The following is a 27,577-nucleotide window of genomic DNA, read 5'->3' as shown; positions in this document are numbered from 1 at the left end:
GTGTAAGCATTGCAGCAGCTTGGATGGGATGGACAGAGATTCTGGCATTTGGGAGACAAAGAATACTAAGTGTTACAGCTCGGATGGAAACGTATTCTGGCACTCAGGGGAGCCAAAGAATACCACAGGTCACATTAAGCTTAGCAACTTACAGCCCTGCTCCAGGGAAAAGCTTCCCCAGTATTAACAGCTCTGCTCTGGCAGGGAGGGCTTCCCTGGTAAAACTGGTACAGTTTGGCTCAGGTCCCTGGAGTGTAACAACTTCATTTTGAAAGGGGAAGGTTTCCTCAGTGAAAGTGTTATAACCCTGCTTGACTTTCTCGGCTTGCTCATCTGTGCTCTGCTCTGGCTCTGGCAAAAAGTTGTTACTTCTCTCCTCTGCTCCATTCTGGAAAAGGAAGTTCTCACCCAAACCTCATTCAAGAGATTGTTGGGAGGGAAGAATTCAGGAGATGTCTGTCCTCTACCAGGGTGGCAGAGGAGAGTCAGGCAGCCTGACAGCCACAAGCTGAAGAGGCACAGGGTTTAAATAGGGCTTCTTAGGGGCAGAGTTTTTCCTGGGAGATTTCCAGGGTGGGGATTGGTCAGATTTCAGTGCCTGAGGTCAGAATGGCTAGATCTCCTGCTCAGGAACTGGTTGGCTTTCTGCATAGGTTTAGGGTCAGATTTGGCTCTAGTTTCATGGCCAAAGTGTGTTTCTTTCACTGGTTCGTTTAGCCTTTTGGCTATAATTGTAGGGCCAGGGTGTATTTCTCTGATTTCAGGGATAAAGTGTGTTTCACTGGAATCAGGGTCAGGGTGCATTTCTTTGGTTCTGGTTGCAGGGCGAAAGTGTGTGTGTGTGTGTGTGTGTGTGTGTGTGTGTGTGTGTAGCTCTTCTCAGAATGTGTTTCTTTGGCTGACCCTTTCTCCTACAACCTGATTTCTCAGAAACAGAGGCTTAGATATTGACAGGTAGTGTGAAGAATGAACTGGAAACAGTGATGATTGGTTTTAAATCCTAGCTTTTTAGAATGTATTTCAACTTAGGTTTTCAGTTTGTGAATTGGAGGAAAACGAGGATAAGACTATTTTTTGCAGAACATGGGGAGGATAAACGAGTCCTGCTCAACAGTTTGCTCTTGCCGTTCCCATTTCTAGTTGTCTTTTCACTCTGCTCCAAGCATTCTAAAATCTTTCACTCACCTAAGGCTGTTTAACGTTATACTTTACGCTGTCCGTGCTTAAGAAACACACAGGCTAAGTGCCTGTCCTGACTGAAAGTTGTTAGCCTTGGCTCACTTGCTAAATCATATTCAGTGTGTTGAGCGCGAACCACTTTCATTATTAGAATAATCATGTTGATTTACCGTGTCGGTGTTTCACACACTCAAGTACACCTTCTGTGAGAACTCATTTCACACCATACAGCAATCTGACTCTGATTTTTCTGGCCTTCTTTCCCTATGGTGTTTACCTCCCCACTTTGTACCTGGAGCAAGGTAGTTTTCAAATTTGCGGAGACTTGTGCCCCTCGGACCAGGCTCCGCCCTGTGGCCGCGGCCCCGCCCCTCCGCTCAGGCTGCGTCCCTTGTCCAGGCAGTTTTTGCCTTTTTGCCCAGGACGCGCCCCAAGGCACAGGTCTTGTTTTGAGCCCTTGGTTTGGTCCCTCAGCTCAGGCTCCGCCCCTCAGGCCAGGCCTTAACCCAGGAACCTAAACCGGGTTCTTCAGGCCGGTGCTCTTTTCCCCGCCCGGCCCCGCCCCTCTGCCCGGCCTCGCCCCTCTGCCCGGCCCCGTCCCGCCCCTCCGCCCGGCCCCGTCCCGCCCCTCTGCCGGGCCCCGTCCCGCCCCTCTGCCCGCCCCGTCCCGCCCCTCTGCCCGGCCTCGCCCCGCTCCTCTGCCCGGCCCCGTCCCGCCCCTCTGCCATGCCCCGCTCCTCTCCCCGGCCCGGTCCCGCCCCTCTGCCGGGCCCCGTCCCGCCCCTCTGTCCGGCCTCGCCCCGCTCCTCTGCCCGGCCCCGCCCCTCTGCCCGGCCCCGCCCCTCTCCCCGGCCCTGCCCCTCTCCCCGGCCCCGCCCCGCTCCTCTGCACGGCCCCGTCCCGCCCCTCTGCACGGCCGGTCTTTTCTGCTCCGCCCCCGCCAGTGAGGGGTGTGGCTCGTACGGTTCTTGGGCGGGGCCAGAGTAGCGTGCCCTGAGGCTCTGACGCCCTGACGTGAGACGCTGCCGGTTGACGTAGCCGCAGTGCCGCTGGCCTCGGTTCCTGCCCCGGCTCTGCTCCTCCGCCCCATGGGCATCCGAGGCTGCCGGCCGAGCCGGACCTGCGCAGGCTGAGGGCGTAGGCATCGACGGAGGTCCGGCTCGGGGCTGCGGCGCTGTCAGGTGAGAGGAGCTCGCGAGACTGCGTGCGGCGAGGGCTGGCCGGTCGTGAGGTGGGCAGCGCCTTTCCGGGCGCGTCCCTCCGGGAGCTTTGCCGGGTCGCGGCTGTGCCTCGGGCCTGGTACACGGGGTCGAAGGTCGGAGGTCGCGGTCGAGGCCTAGCAGGCCCTGACAGCCGGGTGCCGGGGTCACGGGCGCGCGGCGCAGGCGGGGCGTGCATGGCGTCCCGGGACGGCCCGGCTTCCCTGCTGCGGTCAGCCTCGTCCGGTAGGGCACACCTCAGTGGGCACCTCTCTGGCCAGAGGAAGGTCCAGAAGCGTCGTCTTCCTTCCGGGGAGCGTTAGTTATCTTCCTTCCCCGCCCGCTTGGTTCTGTGTTGACAGTGGGGTGCCTGTAAATTTCCTCTGAGGAAGTCGACTGTTCTGGAACGGGGAGAGTAGGTTTCAGATGGTTTCCTGGTGCTGTTTTCATCCCTTGCATGACAATGAAGCAGATTTACTCTGACAAGTATAAAAATGGATGAACTAAGCAGAATATTTGATTTATCAACATTGGTTAGTGTGGTCTCATATAATTAGTACCAGTACTATTCACACTTTGTAGATGAGAATCCTTGAAACAGAACTGTTTTAAACCTGGCCTTCTCAGTTCTTTATAGTTCCTGGTCAACATGCTACCCAATCACCCAAATGTGTTATTATTTGCAAGGCGATTGTCATTTGATAAAAAGGGTGCTGGGTGTTCAGAGTAGAGAGGAAACTAAAGCACACTTCTTTCTAGCAAGACTTGGTGCCAACAGAAAAACTCTCAAGGCCGTACTTTCAGGTGTACTTGGTAGAACTTGATGACTAGTGTCCTGACTCCTATGTCATATTCTTTTCCTATGTAGAGTGGTTTTGAAAAGTTTAGTTCTATTTGAGGTGTAGGAATTCTTGTTACAAGGGAGTGTAATATTGAACCAATACTGAAGAGTTTTCTGGTGTGTTTAAGTATTTTAATTCGAAATAGTTACCCTGCCAACAAAGTTAGGATACCTTTTATAATTGGTTAATATGCTGTGCTTTTCAGACTTGTTAAGATGAAACACTTTACAAGGGCCTTCAGAAGAGGAAAGATAAACAGCATTGAAGTTTAAAAAAAAACCCTGTGTAAGTATTTTTGCCTAAGATTAAAAAAATGAATTTCTTATTAAAGCCCAGATAGAGAAAAGTTGACTTTATGCTGCATTTGTGGTTCAGTACCTCTGTGACCCCTAGATCATTTCGTTTGAATTTTGGACTATGGATACATGATTGATAATTAGGTCAAGTGCTTAGCTTTTGCATTGGCAGAAGAAATCCCTTGCTTCATAGCCAAGTTCCAGTATAAGCTTGTCTTTTACACATCTGTTCATGTGTATAAAAAGGTTTAAAAAATAGTATATGTCTCTGTGTGTGTGAGTGTGTGTGTGAGTGTGTGTGTGTGATCATTGTAGTAGTTTGTTTATAGACTACTATATAAGAGGCATTTTTTTGAGCTTCTGGTAATATTTTAAACTGTTGAGGATGGTAGAAGAAGAGGAAGGAACCACTTTTGTTTCTCCTGAATAATTTCCAGGATGAAGATTGTGTAGTGGGTTCTTATATTAGCTTCCAGCTCCTCTTCATTAAGCAGCTGATGTACCATGAATGTGGCTGAGCTGTGTAGCCCTGGTTCCTGTGGGTACCCTGTTGCCTTGATCCTTAAGTCAGAATACCCTCTCCCTACTCAAAGGTTTATTCATTTCCTTTCTATTGCTGTGATAAGACACCATGACCATGGCAACTTAATTTGGCCTGTGGTTCCAGAGGGTTAGTGTCTATGTGGAGCAAAGGCCTCGTGCCAGATGGCTGGAGCAGCCGCTAAGAGTTTACATCTTGATTCCTGAGCAGGAGGGCAGAGAGTACACTAAGAATAACACCAGTTTTTGAAACATTAGAACCTACCTCCAGTGACATACCTACTCAAGGCCATACTTCCTAAACCTTCCCAAACAGCTCCACCAACTGGGCCCAGATACTCAAATGTGAGCTGATGAAGTCACACTCTCAGTCAAACCACCACATTTCACTCCTGGGCCCCCATTGACTTTGGCCATATCATAATGCAGATTTTAGTCCAACTTCAAGAATCCCTAGTCTTTTAGTCTCACCACTATTGAAAAATCCAAAGTTTAGGGTCTCTCCTGAGACTCTACACAATCTCTTCATTGTAAGCCTTTATAAAACCAAACAGCAGGTAAGTACTTTCAATATACGATAGTTTAGAATAGGATTGCTATTCTAAAGGGGGAAGAATTGGGACATAGTAATGAAATACTGATCCATAAGAAAGATGGATACCCAACAGGAAAAACCCCTGAATCCCATGTCTGATGTCAAAGGGCTTAGATGGCTCTTTCCTTCCAGCTTTTCTTCCTGCAACATATGTCTCATTCTTGGGCTGATTTCACTCCCTGTATTCAGCTCTCCCTGGCAGATAACCTATGACTCTGACATCTCTAACATCTTGGAGTCTCCCATACAATTCAGGCTTCTTTTTCATTGCTTTCCTTAACCACTGAGGAAGATTCTATAACCTCTTTACTCTTTTATCCTTCATGACTCTAAAGCTAGAACCACGAGGAAAACACTGCCAAGTTCTGCTGCTCACTTGGGATGGAGCCTGGCTTCACATTTACTGCAGCTTTAGTTTGTTGTAGCTTTTAAATTCCTCAGTTCCATTCTTTTCAAGTTGGAGGCTTAGTTGACTGGAGTCTTTCCCTTAGTGTACCTCTCCCTTTATTTCAGTGCAGACCAGGTTTAGCCTTGATCTTAACCTCTTTTAGAACAAGCCTTGCTTCCAAAACTAAATTTCCTGGTGTTCTTTTTCTCTTTAAACTATATACTTTATATTACCATTTACTCTACTTGCTCTTATTCATTGTAGACATGCATACATAAGAACGATTACTAATAACCATGTGACAGAGTCAATATTAGACTGTCTGGAGATCTCTACTGTCAAATAAATTATTCCATTATTTTTCAGTTTAACCTCAGGCAAAGATTTAGGACAAGGGTGGAAGGCAGTTATAGTCTTTGCAAAAATAAAATGAAAATGGCCTGTAGTCTAGTTGCTAATATTGTTCTTGTCTGAACCCTCTTGAGCTGGGCCTCCGTAGTCTACATTGTCCTCAGTACTTCTGTCTTCTAAGCTCCTACTAGGATGACCTCTTAAACTCAGTTTACAGCATTTAACTGCTTTTCTAATCCAAAGTCCTAAAGTCTTCCACATTTCCCCCAAATAACAACAAAAACAGCACAGTCAGGCCTGTCACAGCTTAATAGCCCACTTCCTGGCATCAACTGCTGTACTAGTTTCTTTTCTATTGCTGTGATAAAGACACCATGACCAAGGCAACTTATAAAACAAAAAGTTTAATTTGGCCTGTGGTTCCAGAGGGTTGTTTATGATGACAGGGCAAAGGTATGGTAACAGGTGGCCAGAGCAGCAGCTGAGAGCATTGTCCACAAGTGGGAGGCAGAGAGGTGCACACTGGCAAAACCTACCCCCAATAACATACTTCCTCCAGCAAAGCCACACCTCCTAATCATTCCCGAATAGTTCTACCAACTGGAGCCAAGTGTTTAAACATATGAGCCTGTGGAGGTCATTCTCATTTACACTACCACAAAGGTCTTCTGTATTTGCTCAAGATGTGTTTTTATCATTGTGTTTTTAATTTGACAGTTTTTCTTACATGTTTTGCATTCATCTTAATGTTGGGGGGTTATGATCCTACAGATTTATACCTTTGCATCTCCAACACCTTCTTTCTTCATTCTTTTGATAAGAATAATGAGTTGTTACAATGGCAGATAGTGGTGATTTTGGATGAGGATTCTAGGTTCTTTTGTGGATAGGTCCCCCCTTTTGGATTTTTATTAAAAACAAATTACCTTTTTGTGTGGAGACTTGAATGCCAGAGCATATCCCTCAGTTACCCTTGTCTCCTTCAATATATATTCATTTAACATCTCTAAGATGATAAAAAATAAACACAAGATAGGTACATGTCATTTTATCACATGAAATATGTGGATATTTATTTAGATCTACTTTTTGATAAGATCTTATTGTGCTTAAATTTGTGATTCTCTAGGCTTAGCCACCTGAGGAATTGAGTTTATAGGAGTAATTATTTTAATATTAATTATGTTAATATGTTAGTTACAGGAGTTATGAGATCTGGCTAGGTATGTTCTTGGACTTCTTTTTCTTACAGTATTGGGTATCAAATGTGTGTTCTCATTTTTTTTAACCATGGGTCTTTTCAAAGTGTTTCTTCCATTTAAATGAAAAAAGTGCTGAACAAAAAGGGACAAAAGAGAATGTTCATGGGTTATAAAGTGACCCCCCCCCTTCCTTCTAAAATACAGGCTGGTAATTGACAGGTCTTTTAGTGCTTGGATGATTAACAGGTCTTTCCGTGCTTTGAGATATATGAAAACATGTCTTACTCAGTTTTTAAACAGTGGGAAAAATGTAAAAGTAAAAGCATTCCGTTTTTTCTCTAGCTTTTTTGCTGTTTCATGGTATTGTCACTGTCTACTGTTACACATGCCTCCTTTTACTTTTGAGAGATGTTTTATGGTGTGGGTGTGGGTGTATTAGAAAATTATGATCTATTGTGATTCCCAAAGTGAGCGTCATGGTAAACAAACAAAAAATACATTTCAATGAAAAACTTGTCTTCATACATTCTTTGTGTGGCCTGAAAATTTTTACTATTATTATTTTTTGTTCAAACTTATCTGTGCTACTTGGTCAAAAGAAATATTAATGATATAGTTCTGTTTATGGTTCCTTACCCCCTTTTTTCAGTTTTTTAAAAATTTGTTTTATAACTGAATAGTTTTTGTTTAAGTAGATTAGGTTACTTGTATTAGTACTGTACTAAAAGGGAAATACCTCTCTTTTTAATATAACATAATAATTTTATTTCTTATTTTTTATTGCTTATATATAAAAATAATCATAATCATACTACTTGCCTGTCTGTCTATGTGGGTATACATACTGTCTTAGTTACTGTTCTGTTGCTGTGAAGAGACACCATAAGCAAACAACTTTTATAAAAAGAAACCATCTAACTGGGGGCTTATTTACAGCTGCAGAGGCTTAGCCCATTATCATCATGGTTGGCATGGTGCTGGAAAAGTAGTTGAGAACTACATCCTGATCCACTGGCAGATAGGGAGGAACACCAGGCCCGACATGGGCAAAGCCCACTCCCAGTGACACACTTCTTCACTAAGGCTCCTAATCCTTCTAGTCCTGTCAAAGAGTTTCACTCCCTGGTCACATAACTAAGATATATGAGCTTATGAGTCCATCTTATTCAAACCAGTACATATACATAATTGTCTACACAATTGGCCATTTCTGCTTACTTTGGCATTTTATTATAATTTATTCCAAACATGATGGCAAGAGATCATGTAACTTTTCACATGCTACCTAGAGTGAAGTTGACTAGGAAGGTTATTACCCTGTCAAATATTGGAGAATATGCAGAGGTGATGAATATTAAGTGCTAACTTTTGGGAAAAATCTAGATGAATAATTACATAGATGATTAATACTCCTTATTAAAAAGGGTTTTTACTATGACCTTTAATAGTAATCATGCTTAGTGACTACTCTTTTTAAAAATTTTTTTTTGAGACAGAATATTCCTGTGTAACCCTGGATACCCTGGAACTTGCTATGTAGAACATATATTTGTAGGCCTCTAACTCCCAGAGATTTGCCTACCTTGATTGATAGAATCAAGGCATTACTAATGTGAATTATGGTCTTGTATTTAGATAGAAATATGTATACATTTCATTTCTTGTTTGCTTGTATTTGCAGTGAAAGAAATAAAAAGTGACTTAAAAAACTTTGTAATTCACCTTTTACTCCTTTGGATGAGTTCTATTAGAGTTTTTTGAATCTTTGATTCTAAGTTTAACTGTTGATCTCTTTTAGGCCTTTAGATGTTTTGGAAAAACCTCAGTAATGGATCAAAGGAAGAATGACAGCATTGTCCCCAGTATTACTCAATTAGAAGATTTTCTCACAGAACACAATTCCAATGTCGTTTGGCTTCTTGTTGGTAAATAGTATATGTTTTAAAAAATATTTTGGTATGCATTAACAACTGTACAATTTTAGGCAGTGGTTGACTTGTTCTGGAATGCTACAATAACATTCATTTGCCATTAGGGAAGGTGACTTTATGTCTGTTTTTTGAATATTTGCTCTGGAAACTGTTCTATATTGTTTTTCTTTTTCTTAGGCTGCTTAGTTACCTGGCTTATGAGAGGTGGGGGAGAGAAAAGATATTGATTGTGTTGAGCTTATTTTTCCTATTTTATATTACCTTTCCTACTCCTACTCCTAACACACAAACATTTTTATTATTAACATAATACATGTCCATGGTAAGTATATTTTATAGTGAGATAACATACATTTAATACTTTATTTTAATTTCTTTGTTTCCTTGTTGAGGGGGGAAGTGGTAATAGTTATTATAAACATAATACATGTCCATGGTAAGTATATTTTATAGTGAGATAACATACATTTAATACTTTATTTTAATTTCTTTGTTTCCTTATTGAGGGGGGAAGTGGTAATAGTTTATGCTACTTATAACTTTTTTGTATAATGGTCTAGAAGTTTTCTAAATATATACAAATAGTTCAAAACAATACATAAGTAAATGGTAAGAAGGGAGAGAGAAAAATAAGTGAGTAAATATGAAGGAGAAAAGGAAGAAGTATAAAATAATACTAGTGAAAAGAGATTATTGAGGGCTGTTACTGCTGCACAAATTCATGTGAAATTGTACTGTTTGAGTTGGATTTTGATGCAGGAACTTGAGATGTAGAAGGGAAATTAGGAAGGGTAGAAAGGAAAAGGAGGCATACTGATATTTTTTTCAACATCTTTGGAATATTGAGTACAGTAGGAAGTTTGCATGTGTTGTTTCAATACTCAAAGCGGTTTAATGAAGATAGGCTTTAATTTTCCCATTTTAATAATAGCATGGATTACATAGCAATTTTTTCAAAGTACGTGCTTTTGCCTCTTTAATGATGTGATGCCATAAGACTAGAATATGGGTAGGGGTGGTGCATATACTGAAGAAATAATAATATGTAGGAAGGATGAATTACAATTTAATCTTGGAGTTCTATATTTTCTATTTGACAAAAGAAAATTGCTATAAATTATTAACAAAAGCCAAACAATAAAATGAAATAAAGCTGCTGCTTTGTTTTTTAAAATTTGTGTAGCATTATTTTGAATAGAAAAGATCTTACTCTGATGTTGCTAGGTTACATCTTTACCTGCTACACATTACTTTTTCCTTACTTAGAAAATAGTTATACATTTAAAAGAAAAGGGCAATTCATTACCAAAACGATAGTTTTGTGTATAAAAAACAGGGTGTTTAAAAAATATAAATTTTGTAGATGAGAACTTTTTATGACTAGTTAAGTGTTTGCTGCTCTAATATTAATCACTAGTTTTTCTTTCTTTCCATCACTGTTCTTAGTCACTAGTTACACACTGTGTTTTTGTACTCATCCAAAATTATTAGGTTTGGGGCAATTACTTTAATCGAAGTTATTCTGTTTTCATAACAGACTCATCCTGAAGTTAGTAGTGGTTTGCTCTCACAGGTGAGTCAAGTCCAATGGGGGAAAATGACACCTTAACCATATTTTTACTTAGTTCCACTTGAACACTGCAAATATTTGCACTGAAAAAAAATATGGATGATTTTAAAAAGTTCAGCCAATGACTTATCTCAAATGCTTAAATCCCAACACAGAAATGAAAAAATGAAAAACAAAACAAAACATAAAAAAGCAAGGGCTGCACTAGGCACTTGAAAATTCCTAACTACATAATAATAGATTCCAATGAGAGCAAATTGGATGAAGTCTCATGGAAGTCAAAAGAATAATATAAGAATGTTCAGCGTGAGCACAGAAGACATGAATAAACTGAATGAATTCAAAGAGCATAAATAGTTTTATGAAATAAGGAAGTCAATAGAGACACAGAAGTACTGCAAATAAGTCAGTTTGAAATTTTGGAAATGAAAATGTCAATAAATCAAAATAAAAGATTTAGGAAAAAAACCTCACTAATAAAATAGATCAAGTGAAAATTGAATCTCAGGGCTTGAAGACTTGATAGATGGATTAGAATATCCAGAGAGTAATCAAGGTGAAGTACTAAGAGTATAAATGAAGTATGCAGGATTTATGGAATACCAATGGAAGGACAAATTTGGGAATCATGACAGAGAAGAAGGAGTAGAGTAGTATACAGAACAAAGAAAGTATTTGAAGGCTGTAAGAGTGAGGCACTAATTTACATATAAAGGCAAACAACTGTTAGAATAATTTTTTTTTCCTTAACCAAAACTGAAGGCAGTGGCATGGAGCAATACCTTTCAAAGTTAAAGCATTGCACTTTAATCTGATGAGAATCTCTGTTTTTAAATTCTATTTATTTAGGGAAATAACTGAAGAAAAAAGTTATGTAAGAAAGAAGAAAAACCTATGATTTTAAAATTACAAGTGTTAAATTGTCAGAGTACAGATTACTATATGGAAGTAAATCTTTGCTGATTTGTTTTTCCTCTCAACAGCTACCATTTTGTCTTGTGGATGGATTATTTATCTCACATACTATAATTCCCGGAATGTTGGTCTCATTTTAACATTGGTCCTTAACAGATTGTATAAGCATGGCTATATCCATATTGGTAAGTGTGTATAACACTGTATTTTTCTCTTTCACATTATCATGAGATAATGTATTATGAGTTTATACTTGGTGAACTAATAGTAGCTTTAGAACATTATTTTAGGTTCATGAGTTTGAAGTAATCAGTCTGGCCTTTCCTGAAACATTTCTTCGATAGTAATGAACTCACCATTTGGTTACTTTTACCTTATTCTAACTACTTAAAGTGTTTGCCTTTTTTTTTCTTATAAAAGATGCTTATGAAAATATTTGAGAAATTTAAAATACTTAAATTGAATTTCCTTAGAGTTTGTCTTGAATTTGAATATTCAATATAGTCTTCCCCCCTTTTATAAAGTTGATACTTAAAAATCTGTAAGTTGAGATAATTTTGTGTATTTCATTTTGTGGCCAGTTTTCGTCAGTTTCTTACTATTAGGAGAAATTTTGCAAGAGGATGGGAATTTGAATTAGGAAACTATGTTCCTTGGGAAGCCCAGTGGTTATTGGTTTGTATGGGAGGAGAGGTGGCTGGATAGGGCCACTCCAGCCTTCCTCGTATTCAAATTCTTCTTAATGAGCACAAGTAAATCTTCTCTGTAGCACAAATTGTCTTCTATTAATCAGGGAAAATGACTGATGCAGACAGAGTAATGGAGAAAAATGGTGAATTAGATATTGTTTGTGTTTGTGTAATTACCGTTTGTAATTAAAGGATTTACCCATGTGGGGAGCATTTACATCAGTGGTTATTTAGTAGTTCAGTCCATAATGATCTTTATGGCCCTTTTTGTTTCATTAGGAAAGAAAGATGAGAGGTTTAGAGGTTTATAAAACTTGTAAGTATATGGAGAAGGAAATGGAAAAAGATTATTTATTAATTTAAAGGCTAAGATTAGTCTAATCTCTAAATGCTGTACTATGCATTTAAAGAATTACTGTAGTTACCATTGTTTTTTCTCTGTAACAGGTTCCTTCTCTTTCTCTGTTCTTTCTGGCAAAGTCATGGTTCGTGAAATATATTACATTACAGAAGACATGTCTATTAGGTAAAAATGAAGATCCTAAACAAATGTGAAATATAAAATGTTCTTAATAGGGTTTTATTTAATATGATTTCTTTATTTAAATAAGCCATAAATCAAAAGTTGTTTGTTCAGTAATGTTTAAAATTGTTTATTAGAACAGCTTAGTTAGCAGTTTATAAAAACAAATAATTTCATTTGATTTGTAGGTGGAAAATTGAGCCATTGAGTTAACTGACCATTTCAATGGTTGTTACATGAAGTAAGTTTCAGGGATATTGGTATACTCATCAATTCACTCTTTATTCAAGGTCAGCATGCAAGTACTGAGCATATGTTAGCAACTGTAATCTTGCTGTGAGAATGTAAAATTAATCTGAATATAATAGGAAACAATATGACTAAAGTGTTTTCTGTAAGCTTTGAAGAAAAACTTACTGTACTTTTATGTTTTTTCAAAATTTGTGACTTAGAGAAATTTTGGATTAATTGAGAGGTACTATGATTTGGCATTGTTTATAATTCATTTAAAACTGGTAAACAATTTCTGTGGTAGCCAAAATTATTTCTAACTCAAAGTAAAAATAATAGTTATAAAGCCAAGAGTGGATATTTTTAAGGTATGAAGCCATAGGTCATTGATAGGTAGGAAGGAGTATCTTAGAAATTTTTCCCTGAGTTTATTAATATCCTCTTTAAGATTTGAATTTTAAATATAGGCTTTATACTTAAAAATGTTATTTAAAATATATTTTTTTCCACACTTCTTTTTCCTGTAAATATGTTGTAGCATATGTTATATATTATAAATTTGTACAACTTTTATCAACTAAATAAATATTCCTTCTTAATTTGGAGTTAGGCAGTTTCTGTTTTCACTGGAAATTGATGAAACAAGAGTGAGTTAAATGTTAAATGAAGCTGGGTGTGGCGGGGGAATTCCTTTAATCCCAGCACTTGGAGGTGGAGACAGAATGATCTGAGAGAAGTTCAAAGTCGTCTTTGCAAATTTGAGGTTTAAAAAATGAGTTTGGTAATTTTTTTTTATTCTGTCTCCTCTCAGGATTCAAGATGGATTTATTATTTTTCGGTGGTGGAAAATGTATAACCCAAAGCAGAAACAACATGGTAAGTTTTTCTTTTTATATATTCCAAAGGTATTTAATCATATAATCAGAATTTTCCTTTATATATATTAAATGTTTCACATAATAGATAATTTTTAATAACTGGGCATTATAAAGCTCTAACTTATATGTCACTTAAATGAATCCATTTTGACATATTATCCAGTCATGTCTTCATCATACTCTCCACCCATGTTTCTAGCATCTGTTGAATATGTGGACCTAACCATATTCTGACTAAAATGGCCTCCTAGCACTCTATTCTTTCTTAGATATCCGTATTCTTTTTTTTTTTTTTTTTTTTTTTTTTTTGGTTTTTCGAGACAGGGTTTCTCTATAGCTTTGGAGGTTGTCCTGGAACTCACTTTGTAGACCAGGCTGGCCTTGAACTCACAGAGATCCGCCTGCCTCTGCCTCCCAAGTGCTGGGATTAAAGGCGTGCGCCACCAACATCCGTATTCTTCAGCTTGTCTTTTTTTACACTTGCTGTGTTACTCAGCCTGGTCTTGACCTCATAAGAGATCCTGTGTCTTTCTAGTAGCTGGAACTATAAGTATGTGTCACCACACCTCATTTGATTAGTAGTGTTAATTACTTGTTTATTAACATTCATACAGCTTCTTTTGAGAAATATTAGGTCTGCTCTTTGTTTTTAAACCAGTTCATCCTGTAGTTTGAGTTCCTTATATATTTTGTGTACAGTCTTCATTAGAAGACTTCTTTATCAGCTATGTGGTTTGAAAATATTTGCTGTCAATGAATAGTTTGTACCTTCTGTTATTTCTTTCCTTTGTAGTGAATATACTTTTATGTTGACATAATCTCATTGGTCTTTTTTACCTGTGTTTTAGAGTCAAGTATAAATATCAGTACCTGGACCCAGGGTGGTATTTAGTTATTAGTCTGTTATTTTTTTTCCCTAGTAGTTTTAAGATTTGGGGTTTTACAAGTCTTCAGGCCACTTTCAGTTGATTTTTATATGTGGTTTTGAGATGAAGTTCTTTTGCATGTGGATTTATGGTTGTCAGCACCATTTATTAAAGAGATTTGTTTTCCCATTGTGTGTTTTTGTACTTTTGTTATTTTTTCTGGGTGAGATAGAAAGCTTAGAAAATTTTGAAATAGAGGATGATATGATCTTGAGTTTTAAATAATCTAGTCAGTATATTAAACATAGCATGAGGAAGAGCAAAACAAAAGCAGAGACCAGTTAGGAGACTGTAACAATAAGTGGAAAGAGATGGTGACTTGAGCCTCAGCATTAAAAAGTGGTTGGATTCTGAATGTTTCAAAAAAAGTTGTCAGGATTGTCTGATTATCTCTGAGATATGAAAGAGCAGTCAAAACTTTTGAGCTTTAGCAGTGGAAAAGACAGACTTGCTGTTGATGAGGAACATTGTGTGTTGGGTTTGGGTAGGGAAATCAGGTGTTGGTTAAGTCTTATTTCAGAAAAATGGAAGACATACATTTACTGCTGCCCACTTGGTCTTTGACCTTGGAGTCTGTGGTGCACCGTTGTTGATTACTAAGCAAAGGTTTAAACCTGAATCATGAAAGAGTTTGATTCACTTGTTTAAAATGGGTAATTATACTTACTGGTTTAATATAAAGAATTGTACTTTATGCATATTAATAAAAATTACCTGTTTGTCTGTTTTAAGAATTTGATATGGAGTAAGGAAAAATGATGGAGGTTGATGTAATGTTAGGCATTGTCTTAACTCTTAGTCATGTGGTAAAACTGGAGAAACAGCAGAGAGTCTGTCTAGGTCAGAGAACTACATAAATGACAGGAAAAATACAGCTCATAGCCATCTAGTATTTGGAGTTAATATTACTTTATTTTTACTACCTTTTTTTTAAAGGACTGAATTTATCTCCCTCTCCCCAGTTGTCCTAGAAAATGATGAGAAAATACCTTAATTGAAGTAACATGATTGCTATGTGAAAAATAAATGTTTGATTTGTTTTCATATTAAAAATGTGAGTGGCAATGTATTTTGTTAGTTTAAAAATTTATATTTGCTTATAGGTTTCAACATTACTTTTTTTTTGCAAGAAACATGAAGAAAATAGTTTTGGTAAAATTTAGTGTTTTCATGAAGGGTAGATACCTCTTTCTTTCTTTTTTTTTTTTTTTTTTTTTGGTTTTTCGAGACAGGGTTTCTCTGTATTGTTTTGGAGGCTGTCCTGGAACTCACTCTGTAGACCAGGCTGGCCTCTAGATACCTCTTTCTTAATAGCTTCATTTACTTCTTTTTTTTTTTTTTTTAATTTTTTTGATTTTGGAGGCTGTCCTGGAGCTCGCTCTGTAGCTGGGATTGCCAACAACGCCCGGCTTCATCTACTTCTAAAATGAAAGTTAATAAGTTTTTTTTCCACTCATTTTTAAAAGTTAAGGTTATTGTTTTAAACTGATTATCCAATTTTAAAGAATAGTCAGTAGAATCTGTTAGATGGAAGTGAAAAATAGACTAAGATTACAAAAGATGTTACAAAAATGTAACATTTTATTTTAGAACAAAAGAAATCTAAGGTAGATTTCTCCTGCTGTGATGAACATGAGACTGATGATTTGTGAAACTTCCTCTGTAGAAGCAAAGGTCCTCTCTTATAAGTCAGTTTGTTTTACTCTCTGAAACAAGATTTGACAAAAAGATTTTTGATTAAAATTCTTGAAAAGTTGACTGAATGGCTGAAACCTTTCTTTTCATTACTCTCTTTCGTGCTTTCATTCATTCATTCCTTCCTTCCTTCCTTCATTCATTCTGTTCTTTACTTTTCTTTGTGTTTTTAGATCCAAAGGCAGAAACCAGGTTATATATCACAGTTAATGACTTTGAATTTCATGTCTATAATCGTTCGGATCTTTATGGTCGCCTTCAAGAATTGTTTGGTTTGGAACCAACTATAATTCCACCCAAGAAAGATGATGATAAAACACGGGAAAATGGACGAACAAGAGCTCAATCCAAAATTGAAAGGTTCAGTGCCAAATTTTAATTTTATTAGTATCCAGTATTTAAACTTTTTATTATAATATCATCAACAGTGTTTATCTAAACAGGATCTAATCTCTTAGTTTTATATAGGTATATATAAGTGTACACCATGTTTATATATTTGAAGTACATTTGTAATTATTGTGTTCTTTGTGTTTCTGAAAATCACATGGATTCTTGTTGTAATGTGACTTTTTTTTTTTTTTTGTTGGTGCTAGGTATTGAGCCTAGGCCTTGGCCATTCTAAGTGAACACTGAGCTAATCCCCAGCCCTGCAATCTGCTATTTATTTGGAAATATATTTTAAAATCTTTCTGTATCTGTATCCTTTAAATATGTAACAATTTTACAAGGGAAAATAGAATAACCTCTATTTACCATAAAAATATGTATCACTATCATTTATCTATGTTTATATATGTTATTGGAAGGGCAAGAAACAGAGCAGGAACACATAAATAAAAGGAAATCTATTATAGAAAGACACAAGGTACTTATAAGAGAGCACGATGTTCAATGCATAGTAATTTTTATGAGCCTTAGAAAATAAGCAACAATTAGAAAGTGATTAGGAAATGAAATGACTCATGTATCTGATCTAGTGATGACGGAGTTTCTGTCCCGCCTGGTCCCATAGCCATTTAGTTCCAAATAAATGCACCAAGGTTTATTATATTAATTATAAACTGGCCGATGGCTCAGGTTTCTTAATGGCTAGGTCTCTCTTAATTATTAACCTATTTCTATTAAACTGTGTATTACCACCAGGCTGTGACTTACCCATATATGCTCTGGCATGTTATTCCTTCACCAGCTACATGGTGTCCCCTTGGTGACTCACTCTCTGCATTCCTCTTCCCAAACTTCTAGTCTACTAGCCCCACCGATACTTCCTGCGTGGCTACATTCTGCATGTCCATTGGCTGAAACAACTTTATTCATCAAAAGAGAAACATATATACACAGCATACAGAAGGACATCCTCCATCAGTCTATAGAAATTAAAGTTACTTAAATTAAAAATTTTATTCAGGAGTTTTTTTTTAATCAAACTATTATTTTCAAATGAAGCTCATTTTAATTTTAAACTTACTGTTATGTTTTAGACACAGATTTTCCTTTTATTTATATTTTTCTTTTAATCTGGAAATTGTTTTATTGTATGAAATATTATTTAGCTTTAAAAAAAGAAATATTATAATTTGCAGCAAAATGGGTATTATGAAATAAGCCAAGCCTAGAAAGACGAATACAACATAATCTTGTTTATATGTGGAGTCTAAAAAAAAATTGAACTCAGCTGGACTTGAGGACAAATATGAGTTTGAGATCAGCTACATAGTAAGATTATTAAAAAAAAAAAAAAGGAAGGAAACCAACAACACAGGTTCTTTCTCCCCCAATCTTAAACTCAAAGCAATAGAGTGGAATTGTGGTTACCAGGGGCCAGAGGTGGTAAGGATTAATTTAATACTGACTTTTATACCTCAATGGCATAAATTACCTTGCTGATTAACTTTGTTGTATTATAAAGTGGGATGATATAATGGGTATCACAGTATAATAATGGTATCATGTTCTGCTTTAGAGTATTATTATAGAAAGATAGTTTTTCTTTATAGCGTGTAAAAAAATAGTATGAAAAAGTACATGCCAAGAGATGCTTGTAGGGATATTACCATGTCTTCACATGATTATTGTTGTGTTTACTTGAATATTTGGAAAGTTCAACTGGCACTAATGATGTGTGTCATGAGGAAGTTTAATTTAATACCCTTAAGTTTTTCTTCATGTCAATTTTATTTTTCTCATCAGAGTTAAAGTAAAAACAGAATCTCAAGACCCCACATCTTCATGGCGATCACTTATCCCAGTAATTAAGGTCAATGTGAGCACAGTAAGTAAATTATGTTTGAGTTAATGTTTGGCACATTAACCTATATTAATTAGATTTTATTTTCTTTGTAAATACAAAGTCTATGTAAGAAAAGGAAACAATTTTTTGCGTATTTAATTCCTATTTCTGTAGGGCGTGAATGAGCTGTTTTAATACCAGCTCTGTATTTGGATGCTTATTAAACCTGAAAGATTATTTACAAGTTTCTCTAAACTTATCTTTAGATTCCTTTAAATATTGATGATAATTTCAAAGAGTGATTTAAATATCATATACAGTTATAATGGAATTATTTAGTTGATGCTGGAAAATGTTGGTTATTAGGTCAGCTAAGAAAAAACAATGACTAGACTATGCTGGTATAGTATTTCTTTTATGTTTTTAGGGACGTTTGGCCTTTGGGAATCATTATCAACCTCAGACTCTGTGCATCAACTTTGATGATGCTTTCTTAACTTACACTACAAAACCACCTTCAAGTCATCTTGACCAATTCATGCACATTGTGAAAGGAAAGCTTGAAAATGTCCGAGTCATGCTTGTTCCTAGTCCAAGATATGTGGGTCTACAAAATGATGAGTAAGAAAACATCATAAAAATAGTAACTTCTTTGTAGGTAATATAAATATCAACTGGAGCCTGTAGCATTCTCATTTCTAGGTAGAAGTTGTATAGAAATCATATTTTATCTGTCTGTTAAAGCCTTTGTGCTAAAAGTGATAGGTATACTTTTCAATGTGTTTCTATATGTCTGTAATGATAATTTTTTTACCTTCTTTTCACTTATTTTGGCTTAAATTAAGCTCTGATAGTATGTTAGGACATGCCCATTAAAGGTGAATCTTCCTATCTAGAAGACTAGCATAAGTAATAAATTGAAGAGTTTGATAACAGTAGAATTAGTAAAAGTTGAAAGTTGACTAAACTTTCTCTTGGGAAAATTGGTTAGAGTGGTTCAATTGCTTGATTTTTCTTTTAACCCCAAAGACTTTTCTTACCTAGCATTCCACCTTTTCCTCTTGTTCTGAAATAGCTATATGTTATGTTAGACTCACCAGTATGCTGAGATGCTTATAAATGGACCAGCCCGAGGAGACAGCTCCTTATTAACTCCTGCCAGACACCAGGTCACATAGTTTTAGAATAACAGTTCCCAATCTTTGTTTTCTCAGTCTCTTTTATTTTTTATGATAAGAACTTTTGCTGAAGATGTAATTTTAAGTATACACATAGGCAATTTCTATTGTAATGTTTCAGCTTTTTCTTGTATCAGCAATGAAAGTTTTTATGAGATTATGGTAAGCAAATTTTAACTCTTGGCTGACATGCTGCTAAAATTTCCAGAATTGAGCCGGATGGTGGTGGCTCACGCCTTTAATCCCAGCACTCAGGAGGCAGAGGCAGGCAGATCTCTGTGAGTTCGAGGCCAGGCTGCACCGACAGCCTCCAAAACAATACAGAGAAACCCTGTCTCGTAAAAACAAAACAAAACAAAACAAAATTTCCAGAATTGGCTAGAATAGTGGAGAGGGTTTCCTCTATATGAGTTCTAAGTGGCTATGTCTGTTTGGCCTTACTCTTTGATAGCCTAGACTTGATTAAAGATTTTCTAGAATTTAGCAGATGAACACAATTCTGTATTTATAGGTAAAAGTGAACAGAGTAAAACTGCAGTTTTAAATAACCAAAGAGTAAGATGAAAAAGTGTTCTATTTTAATATTCTATATAACATTGCTTTAAGTTGTATTTTTCAAAACTGGATATTGGGTGTGGTGCCATGGCTTTTATCCCAACACTTAGGAGTTAGAGGCAGGAGGATAAGGAGTTCAAGGTGAGATTTGGCTGCATACTGAGTTTCAGGCCATAGGCTACATGAAATTATGTTGTTTTTTTTAAAGCAGGTTGGCTTAATTTTTGTGGTTTAAAACATATTTTGAAGACAATTACTACATTTTATATGCTGCTGTCTAATAACAGATGTATTTTTATCTAGTATGTGACAGTGCTGTAGTAGATGGCAGAGATGTTAACTAAAGAGTAAGAAAAAATGGATGATAGAGAAATATTCTTGTCAGATTTAAGTTCAGGGTGTTGCTTTGTATTTATTTTAAGTTAGTCAGCAAAATATTCCTAAAGAAAATGTAAATTGTTACAGATAAAAATGGCAATTCTTTTATTGTTTCTGAAGGACTATACTTTATTATGCTGGTAGATTAAATATTACTTAGGGTTACAATGATATTAATAGAAATCATTTAGCCGGGCGTTGGTGGCACACGCCTTTAATCCCAGCACTCGGGAGGCAGAGACAGGCGGATCTCTGTGAGTTCGAGGCCAGCCTGGTCTACAAAGTGAGTTCCAGGACAGCCTCCAAAGCTACAGAGAAACCCTGTCGCGTAAAAACAAAAAAACAAAAACAAACAAACAAAAAAAGAAATCATTTAAATTTTGTCATAAAGCAAAATTTTATTATTATATTTCAATAACTATTGTTGTATTTAACCTCTGTTTAAATAAAGATTTATCTCATTCAAAACCTAAAATGAGGACTATAGGCTATTTTTTTTTCTTCCTGAACTAATTTACCAATAAATTTTCAGGGTCATTTTATCACTTAACCTTCTAGAACATACAGCTAGAGTAATTTGTTACATTTGTTATAGTGTTTGTCTGTGTGGAAGTTGTTCTTTATTTTTTAAAAAAATACAACCTGTCATGTGCTTTGTAGTTTCTTTTTTCCCCCTTTTCCTCTTCACTCTTAATTACTGTTCACTAGAGTGCTGAATGTTTTGTAGTCTAAGATGTATTTATTACGTCTCATACTTGTTCTTCTAGGCCACCAAGACTAATGGGAGAAGGTTTTGTGGTGATGCAGTCAAATGATGTTGACATCTACTATTATATGGATGAGCCAGGTATGTCCTTATTGAAAGTGTATCTCATAGAAATGGTTGTTTCTTCTATAAAATGCTGTTGTGTCCATATTTCAAATCTTCTGAAAGTTAGCATCAGTAAGTATTAAATGTGATTATTAGAATGTCAAATAAAAAAAGGTGTCATGTCTTAAGAGTTGAGTATTATGTTACAGTTTTATAGACTAATCTTTTCTATAAATTACATTTCATAGATGTGCTTCAAAAATAGAGGATGAAAATAACCCTAAGAAAACCCCATAGGGTATATGGTAAAAGGGTAGTTTGTCTTAACTTAGAAGGGAAAAATTTAAATTTGTTATACTTGAACTTCAAAATTTAAGAATTGAGACTTAGCTACTTTCAGTATTTGATAGATAGCTTCTCTGTGAGAAAATTCCCTAATGTTGGATTGTTTCATCTCTTATATCATGCTTCTGTTCTTTTTGTTGTGGTGGTTTGTGTGGTCATAGTATTTTCAGTATAGGAACAGGATTTTACTTGCCTTTTTGTCATGACATTGTTGAAGCAATGGTATTCAGGAGCCATTGCCACACATTTGTGATTTAACAGAAAAATCTCAAATGAATTCCCTGATGAAACCATAAAAATGATCAATGTTAACACTTTTGAGCCATAAGTAGAGTCTTGTGGTGAATTGGGAAGGAAGTACACTTGAAACACTTGTGCTGCAAAGCTAGAGTGCGCCAGTGAGTTCAGAAAATGCACTCACTTGATTGAGTCTCAAGCCTGTTTCCTTCTTTTCATGGAACACTAATTTTACTTGAAAGAATGATTCAAGACAAACCATATAGTTTTTCATGTGAAAATTGGAATTTTGGAAACTTTGGTGCTGTTTGACAACATCTAAGTATTAACAGCTTTTCTTTTTTTTTCTTTTTTTTTTTTTTTTTTTGGTTTTTCGAGACAGGGTTTCTCTGTATTGTTTTGGAGGCTGTCCTGGAGCTCGCTCTGTAGACCAGGCTGGCCTTGAACTCACAGAGATCCACCTGCCTCTGCCTCACCAGTTCTGGGATTAAAGGCATGTGCCATCAACTTCCAGCTTAACAGCTTTTCTAATGAAACTGTTAGTGATATTAAAGAGGTTTTAGGAAAAGTTTAATAATAAATTTGCCAATATTCATAAAAATGAACATGACTCAGTGAATCACTTTTTTCCAAATGACCAGTACGTAGTATTACAGAGTCATGCATGGATAAAAGGTTTATTCAGAATTCAAGAGAGAATAGTAGATTTTAATGTGAGAGAGTGAAGAGTAGTGAGTTTCAGGGTCTACACTGTAGTCTGTCTTTTAGAAGTGCCGCTTGTTGAATTTTGCTCTAGTATCAGAGTATACCAACTTTATTTATGAAAGGCCATTGAAATGTCTCATCCTTTTCCATCTATACCTGAGGCCAGACTGCTTCAGAGCCTTTTAACAATAGGTAAGTGCAGAGCAGCTATGAGACACTACCTATTTTCTGTTTGGCTGGTCGCTGATACCTGTTGTTGTAAAGAGCAATACAAACACTTGTCACTAAATTGTTTTTGAAAATATAGTTGTTTTTTAAATTTTTTTCTTGAGATGAAACTTACTTTAATTTTTATTAATTACTTTTTTATTTTATACTTTTTGAAGGTTATTTCTTATATAAGTAAATAGTAAGTTTATTGTTTAAATAAAACCTTTTTAAAGTCATGGAATTTAAATTTGAGTATAGTATATTTGATATGTAACATATAAACAAAACAAAAACAATAATCTCTTTGGGACTCTTAAATTTTTAAGTGTAAGGTTACCTGAGACTAAAACATTTGAACTGTTAATCTAAGGACGCTTCTTAATGGTGGTTTTAGCTAATTGCTTTTCTATATTTTGGAATGTAGGACTTGTTCCAGAAGAAACAGAAGAGAGTATAGAAGGAGAAATAAGCAATGAAGATTGCAAATTACAAGACTTACCTCCATGCTGGGGACTAGATATCGTTTGTGGTAAAGGAACAGATTTTAATTATGGACCCTGGGCTGACAGGCAGAGGTACTTGAGTGGATTATATTTCTAACAGTTTATATTAAGTAATGAGCTTAACTCTATTTGAATTGTCTTTAGTAATCTTAGGAGAAATTAGCTTTTTCAGGGGGGTCCTGGTGAACAGTTGCATTAAAAAGAAAACATGAAATGTTTTTGTACTTTTTTACTTGAATAAAGCGTGATTCTTCTTAAACTATATTTAATCTTGCTACACTTAAAAATGTCAGTACATATTTACTCAAAATCCCAAGTTAAATTTTTGTAAGTTTTTGGTTTTTGAGACAGCATCTCTCTACATATCCCTGGTTGTCCTCCTGGACCTCACTATGTCGACCAGATTGGCCTCAAACTTACGAAGATCCACCTGCCTCTTCCTGAGATGTGTGCCACCACTCTCGGCACAAAAATTCATGTTTGAGACTGACCAGTCAGTATTATGTAGAGAAAAATGATACTGTACTTAATGCAATAGAATGTCACTTTCTCAACTCTCTCTAGCGGGTTTTCCCTGCTGAGAGAGAACTCCAGTGTATTTTTCATTCAGACTTAGAGCTCATTAAATCACAAGGTTTACTGTTGAGTGTGCTTTGTTCATGTTTGCTTCCCTACTCTCCTGGAAAGATGGATGATAGGATATAATATGATTTTGGTCCCTTTTCAAAGATGATTGTGTTTGACTAACAGCCATTACTCCTTTTCCTTGTTGTGTAGAGATTGCTTATGGAAGTTTTTCTTTCCACCTGATTATCAAGTTCTGAAAGTTTCTGAGATTGCACAGCCTGGAAGACCAAGACAGATCCTTGCATTTGAACTACGAATGAATATTATTGCAGATGCTACCATTGACTTGCTGTTTACTAAAAACAGGGTATTTATTATAATATACTAGAAAATAGTATTTAAAATTTGAAAATTACTTTTCAGAGTATTTTTTGAGTCATAATTCTATGCTTAGCTTCATTTCTCTGAGCTCCCCATAACTCCTTAAATAATTTTGTTCATTTTATGTTTATAATACGTTATTAAATGCGAAATAATGGAAAGAAATTAATGATCAATAGTAATAACAATGAATTTTTTTTTTTTTTTGGTTTTTACGAGACAGGGTTTCTCTGTATTGTTTTGGAGGCTGTCGGTCCAGCCCGGCCTTGAACTCACAGAGATCCGCCTGCCTCTGTCTCCCGAGTGCTGGGATTAAAGGCGTGCGCCACCAACGCCCGGCAACAATGAACTTTTAAGTTATTTTCTGGTTTCTCCTTTGTATTTTGTTAAATTGCTTTAGTACATTTCGGGTATAAATAATGAACCTTAGTTTTTCCAAATTCTTAATACTTCAAATTTGTATTTCTTTGGTAATTTAAAAGTAAAATGGTAGAAATATAAGTACAATTGATTTCATGTAAATTAATATTGTTCTTTTGGTAGGAAACAAATGCTGTACATGTAAATGTAGGGGCCGGCTCATATTTAGAAATTAATATTCCAATGACAGTTGAAGAAAATGGTAAGTTATTATTTTGCCTAAAATGATTACTGACATAATTTATATGTTAATATAGTTAGTCCTTTCAGATTAGCATTAGTAACACTTTATTTTTAATTTTTTAACTTTTAGTTTAAATATAATTTAGTTTTTTACTGATAACATAAAAATGTAATTATTGGGTGCTATGTGATGTTTGAACCCCTGTATATAGACTTACAATGTTCAAATCAAAGTAAACTTGTATTTCTACATTTATAACTTCTGTGTGGTCAAAGAATTTAAAATTCTATAGCTTTGCTAAAGAAAAAATTCTTTTTCTTTCTTTCTTTCCTTTTTTGAGGCAGCATAGGCTTGAACACAACTTGAGATACCCTTGCCTTAGACTTGCAAGTGCTGTGTTCACAGCTTGGAACCACCATGCTGACAGGCTTTCCTTGAGCTTTTTGAAATAGACAGTATATTCTCATTATCTTTGAGTCAGCTTACAATTCCTGTCTATAATTGAGTAGTCATTGTTCAGCTACTCCCAACTCTTCCTTTGTCTTCATTCTCCCCAGCCTTGAGTAGTTGCTATTCTTCCGTCAATTCTGTAAGCTCAGTATTTGTTTTTTTTTCCTAAGTTTCATGCATTAATGAGATCATTAGTGAGATCACATCTTTTTTTGTGTCTTGCTTATTTCATTTGACATAATGACTTTCATTTGAGCCATTTTGTCATAGATGATAGGATTTCATCTTTTTTTTTTAAATGACTAGATTTCTGTTTCACATATTTTTTGTCCATTCATCTGTTGATAGATAACCATACTTAATTTGTTTTCATAACATGACTTTTCTGAATGGTGCTCCATTAAACATGGGCACCGAGATGACTCTTCAGTATACATATTTCATTGTCTTTGGATACCCAATAATAGGGTTGTTGGATCATGTGATGGTTCTGTTTCAAATTGTTTTGAAGTACCCATAAGCAGATGAGAGCCTCGTTTTAAGGTTTAATTTACCTGTAATTTAAGTTATTATGTAACTATTTGAGTATCTAGAGAGAACAAATTTTGACTTGTTAGGTGTTGTAATTCTGTATTTATATTACATTGTGCACATTTCTTGTAGGACTAAACATAATTTGCTCAGTATTTTTCTAGTTAGATTTTCATACTGTGAGAGTAGATGCTGTATCATTCACAGGTCTAGTACTGACTTCAGCTCCTGGGATTTGAAAGTACTTATTTGATAAGTAGGCTTAAAATTTTGAGGGACATAATGTTTGTAAAATTTTTTTCTCATAGAATAAGATGGGTAATTTCCCAGTTCTGAGAAAGAAAAAAATCAGTGCATATTTAAAATATTAAATAATTCTCTTACAGCTACAATTTTGTCTGATCTACAGTAATTAATTGGATGTTTGAAATTTGGGAAATTCATCAATAACATGAATAAATGCTTTTGGTTAAATTTTGCTTTTCTATTCCCATCTTAATGAGGAGAATTAAGATGAAATTGTGGTGTACTTAGTCACTTTCTTGAGAGTAAAGAGAATAGCAGTGTATTCTTATTTTAAGATCATTAAATGGCCATTAATGGATAACTGCCATTAATTTTATTCATACGTATTTTATTTAGCTCTCCTATATTGTTTCTGTCACCTATATTGGTGCTGCTGTATAAAGACAGAAAAAGAGGTTGACTTGTATTTACATAAAAGCTACAGAATTTGGGCTTTCCTGTTTAAATAATCTATTGAAACAATGACTGACGATGGCATAATAATTACCCTGCCCAACTCTAGGTTCTTTCTTTGTGAAGAGCTGGCCATTATATTAGCTAGCTTTAAAATAACAGTCATGTGAGGCCATGAAGGAGAGAACTGAGATTCTCTAGCACTGCCTGATTCATAGTTGTTATTTGGTAAGAAAAACCTATTAGAAATACCTTAATTACACTGTGTATCACAGGGGAGAAAGGACGTTGAAGGTTGTACAAAATTAATAATGGTTCAAATGTGGGAATGCTCTGGCCTTCTAAGTTGATGTTACAGGGACTAGAGACATGGCTCCACAATTAAAAACATTTCACCTGCTGTCCCTTTTTTGGGGACACCACATGGTGGCTTAAAAGCATCTTTAACACTCTTCTGACTTCTGAGGGCAGTATGCACACATGTGGTACACATACATACAGGCAGGCAAACTAAATACTCCAAAAAAAATCTTTAAGTTGATAGTTGTCTTAGTCAGAGTTTCTATTGCTGCAGTGAAACACTATGACCAGAAAGCAAGTTGGGGAGGAAAGGGTTTATTTGCTTTTATTTCCATATTGCTAAGAAAGTCAGGACAGGAACTGAAACAGGGCAGGAACATGGAGGCAGGAGCTGAGGCAGAGGTCTTGGAGGGGTGCTGCTTACTGGCTTCCTCCCTGTGGCTTGCTCCGTCTGCTTTCTTATAGAAGCCAGGTGCACCAGCCGAGGGATGGAACTCCCCCATCAATCACTAATTAAGAAAATCTTTACAGCTGGATCTTATGGAGGCATTTTCTCAATTAGGTTTCTCTCTTTTCAGATAACTTTAGCCTGTGTCAAGTTGACATAAGACTAGCCTGCACAATAATGCACATAGTAAACACCCTTATGTCATTTTACAGTGCATAGCTGTTGTACAGATGTTGGCACATTGAGATAAGGAGGCCAGTGAGGACTGAGGAATCAGTATCTCATACACCCATATGGTGGAAAGAGAGAACCAGTTCTCACAGGTTACCCTCTGACCTCCACATGGACATGCCCAAATAAGAAAATGTAATAAAAATTATAAAAAGAATTTGGTGGGTTTTAAGATCACTCTGTGGAGCTATGAATGGACTTAGACATCATGAAAAAAACAACACATGACTTCAAACACACAGAAGCCTAAAATAGTTTTCA

At 36.1% G+C, this 27,577-nt stretch overlaps 1 protein-coding gene across 10 annotated transcripts in view; it reads left to right on the top strand.

Moving 5' to 3' along the window:
• The first annotated feature begins 2,224 nt into the window (after positions 1–2,224).
• The window catches only part of Kiaa1109 (KIAA1109 ortholog), a 176,273-nt gene continuing 150,920 nt past the window's right edge, over positions 2,225–27,577 (top strand). For 9 of the 10 annotated variants that reach the window (XM_040754477.1, XM_040754482.1, XM_040754479.1 and 6 more), the window contains exons 1-13: positions 2,225–2,360; positions 3,426–3,505; positions 8,391–8,517; positions 11,077–11,193; positions 12,145–12,223; positions 13,263–13,327; positions 16,124–16,310; positions 18,144–18,225; positions 18,611–18,804; positions 21,062–21,141; positions 23,027–23,177; positions 23,883–24,039; positions 24,597–24,675. In XM_040754477.1, coding sequence (XP_040610411.1) covers positions 8,421–8,517; positions 11,077–11,193; positions 12,145–12,223; positions 13,263–13,327; positions 16,124–16,310; positions 18,144–18,225; positions 18,611–18,804; positions 21,062–21,141; positions 23,027–23,177; positions 23,883–24,039; positions 24,597–24,675 — 1,288 coding nt within the window. In that variant the 5' untranslated portion in view covers positions 2,225–2,360; positions 3,426–3,505; positions 8,391–8,420. Of the gene's footprint in view, positions 2,361–2,523; positions 2,625–3,425; positions 3,506–8,390; positions 8,518–11,076; positions 11,194–12,144; positions 12,224–13,262; positions 13,328–16,123; positions 16,311–18,143; positions 18,226–18,610; positions 18,805–21,061; positions 21,142–23,026; positions 23,178–23,882; positions 24,040–24,596; positions 24,676–27,577 lie in introns of those variants that run through there. The other variant, XM_040754476.1, reaches the window with a different exon arrangement.

This window comes from Mesocricetus auratus, unplaced genomic scaffold (genome assembly GCF_017639785.1).
Source record: "Mesocricetus auratus isolate SY011 unplaced genomic scaffold, BCM_Maur_2.0 Super-Scaffold_100011, whole genome shotgun sequence".
Taxonomy (NCBI): Eukaryota; Metazoa; Chordata; class Mammalia; order Rodentia; family Cricetidae; genus Mesocricetus; species Mesocricetus auratus.
This window is presented reverse-complemented; position numbering and strand designations above follow the sequence as displayed.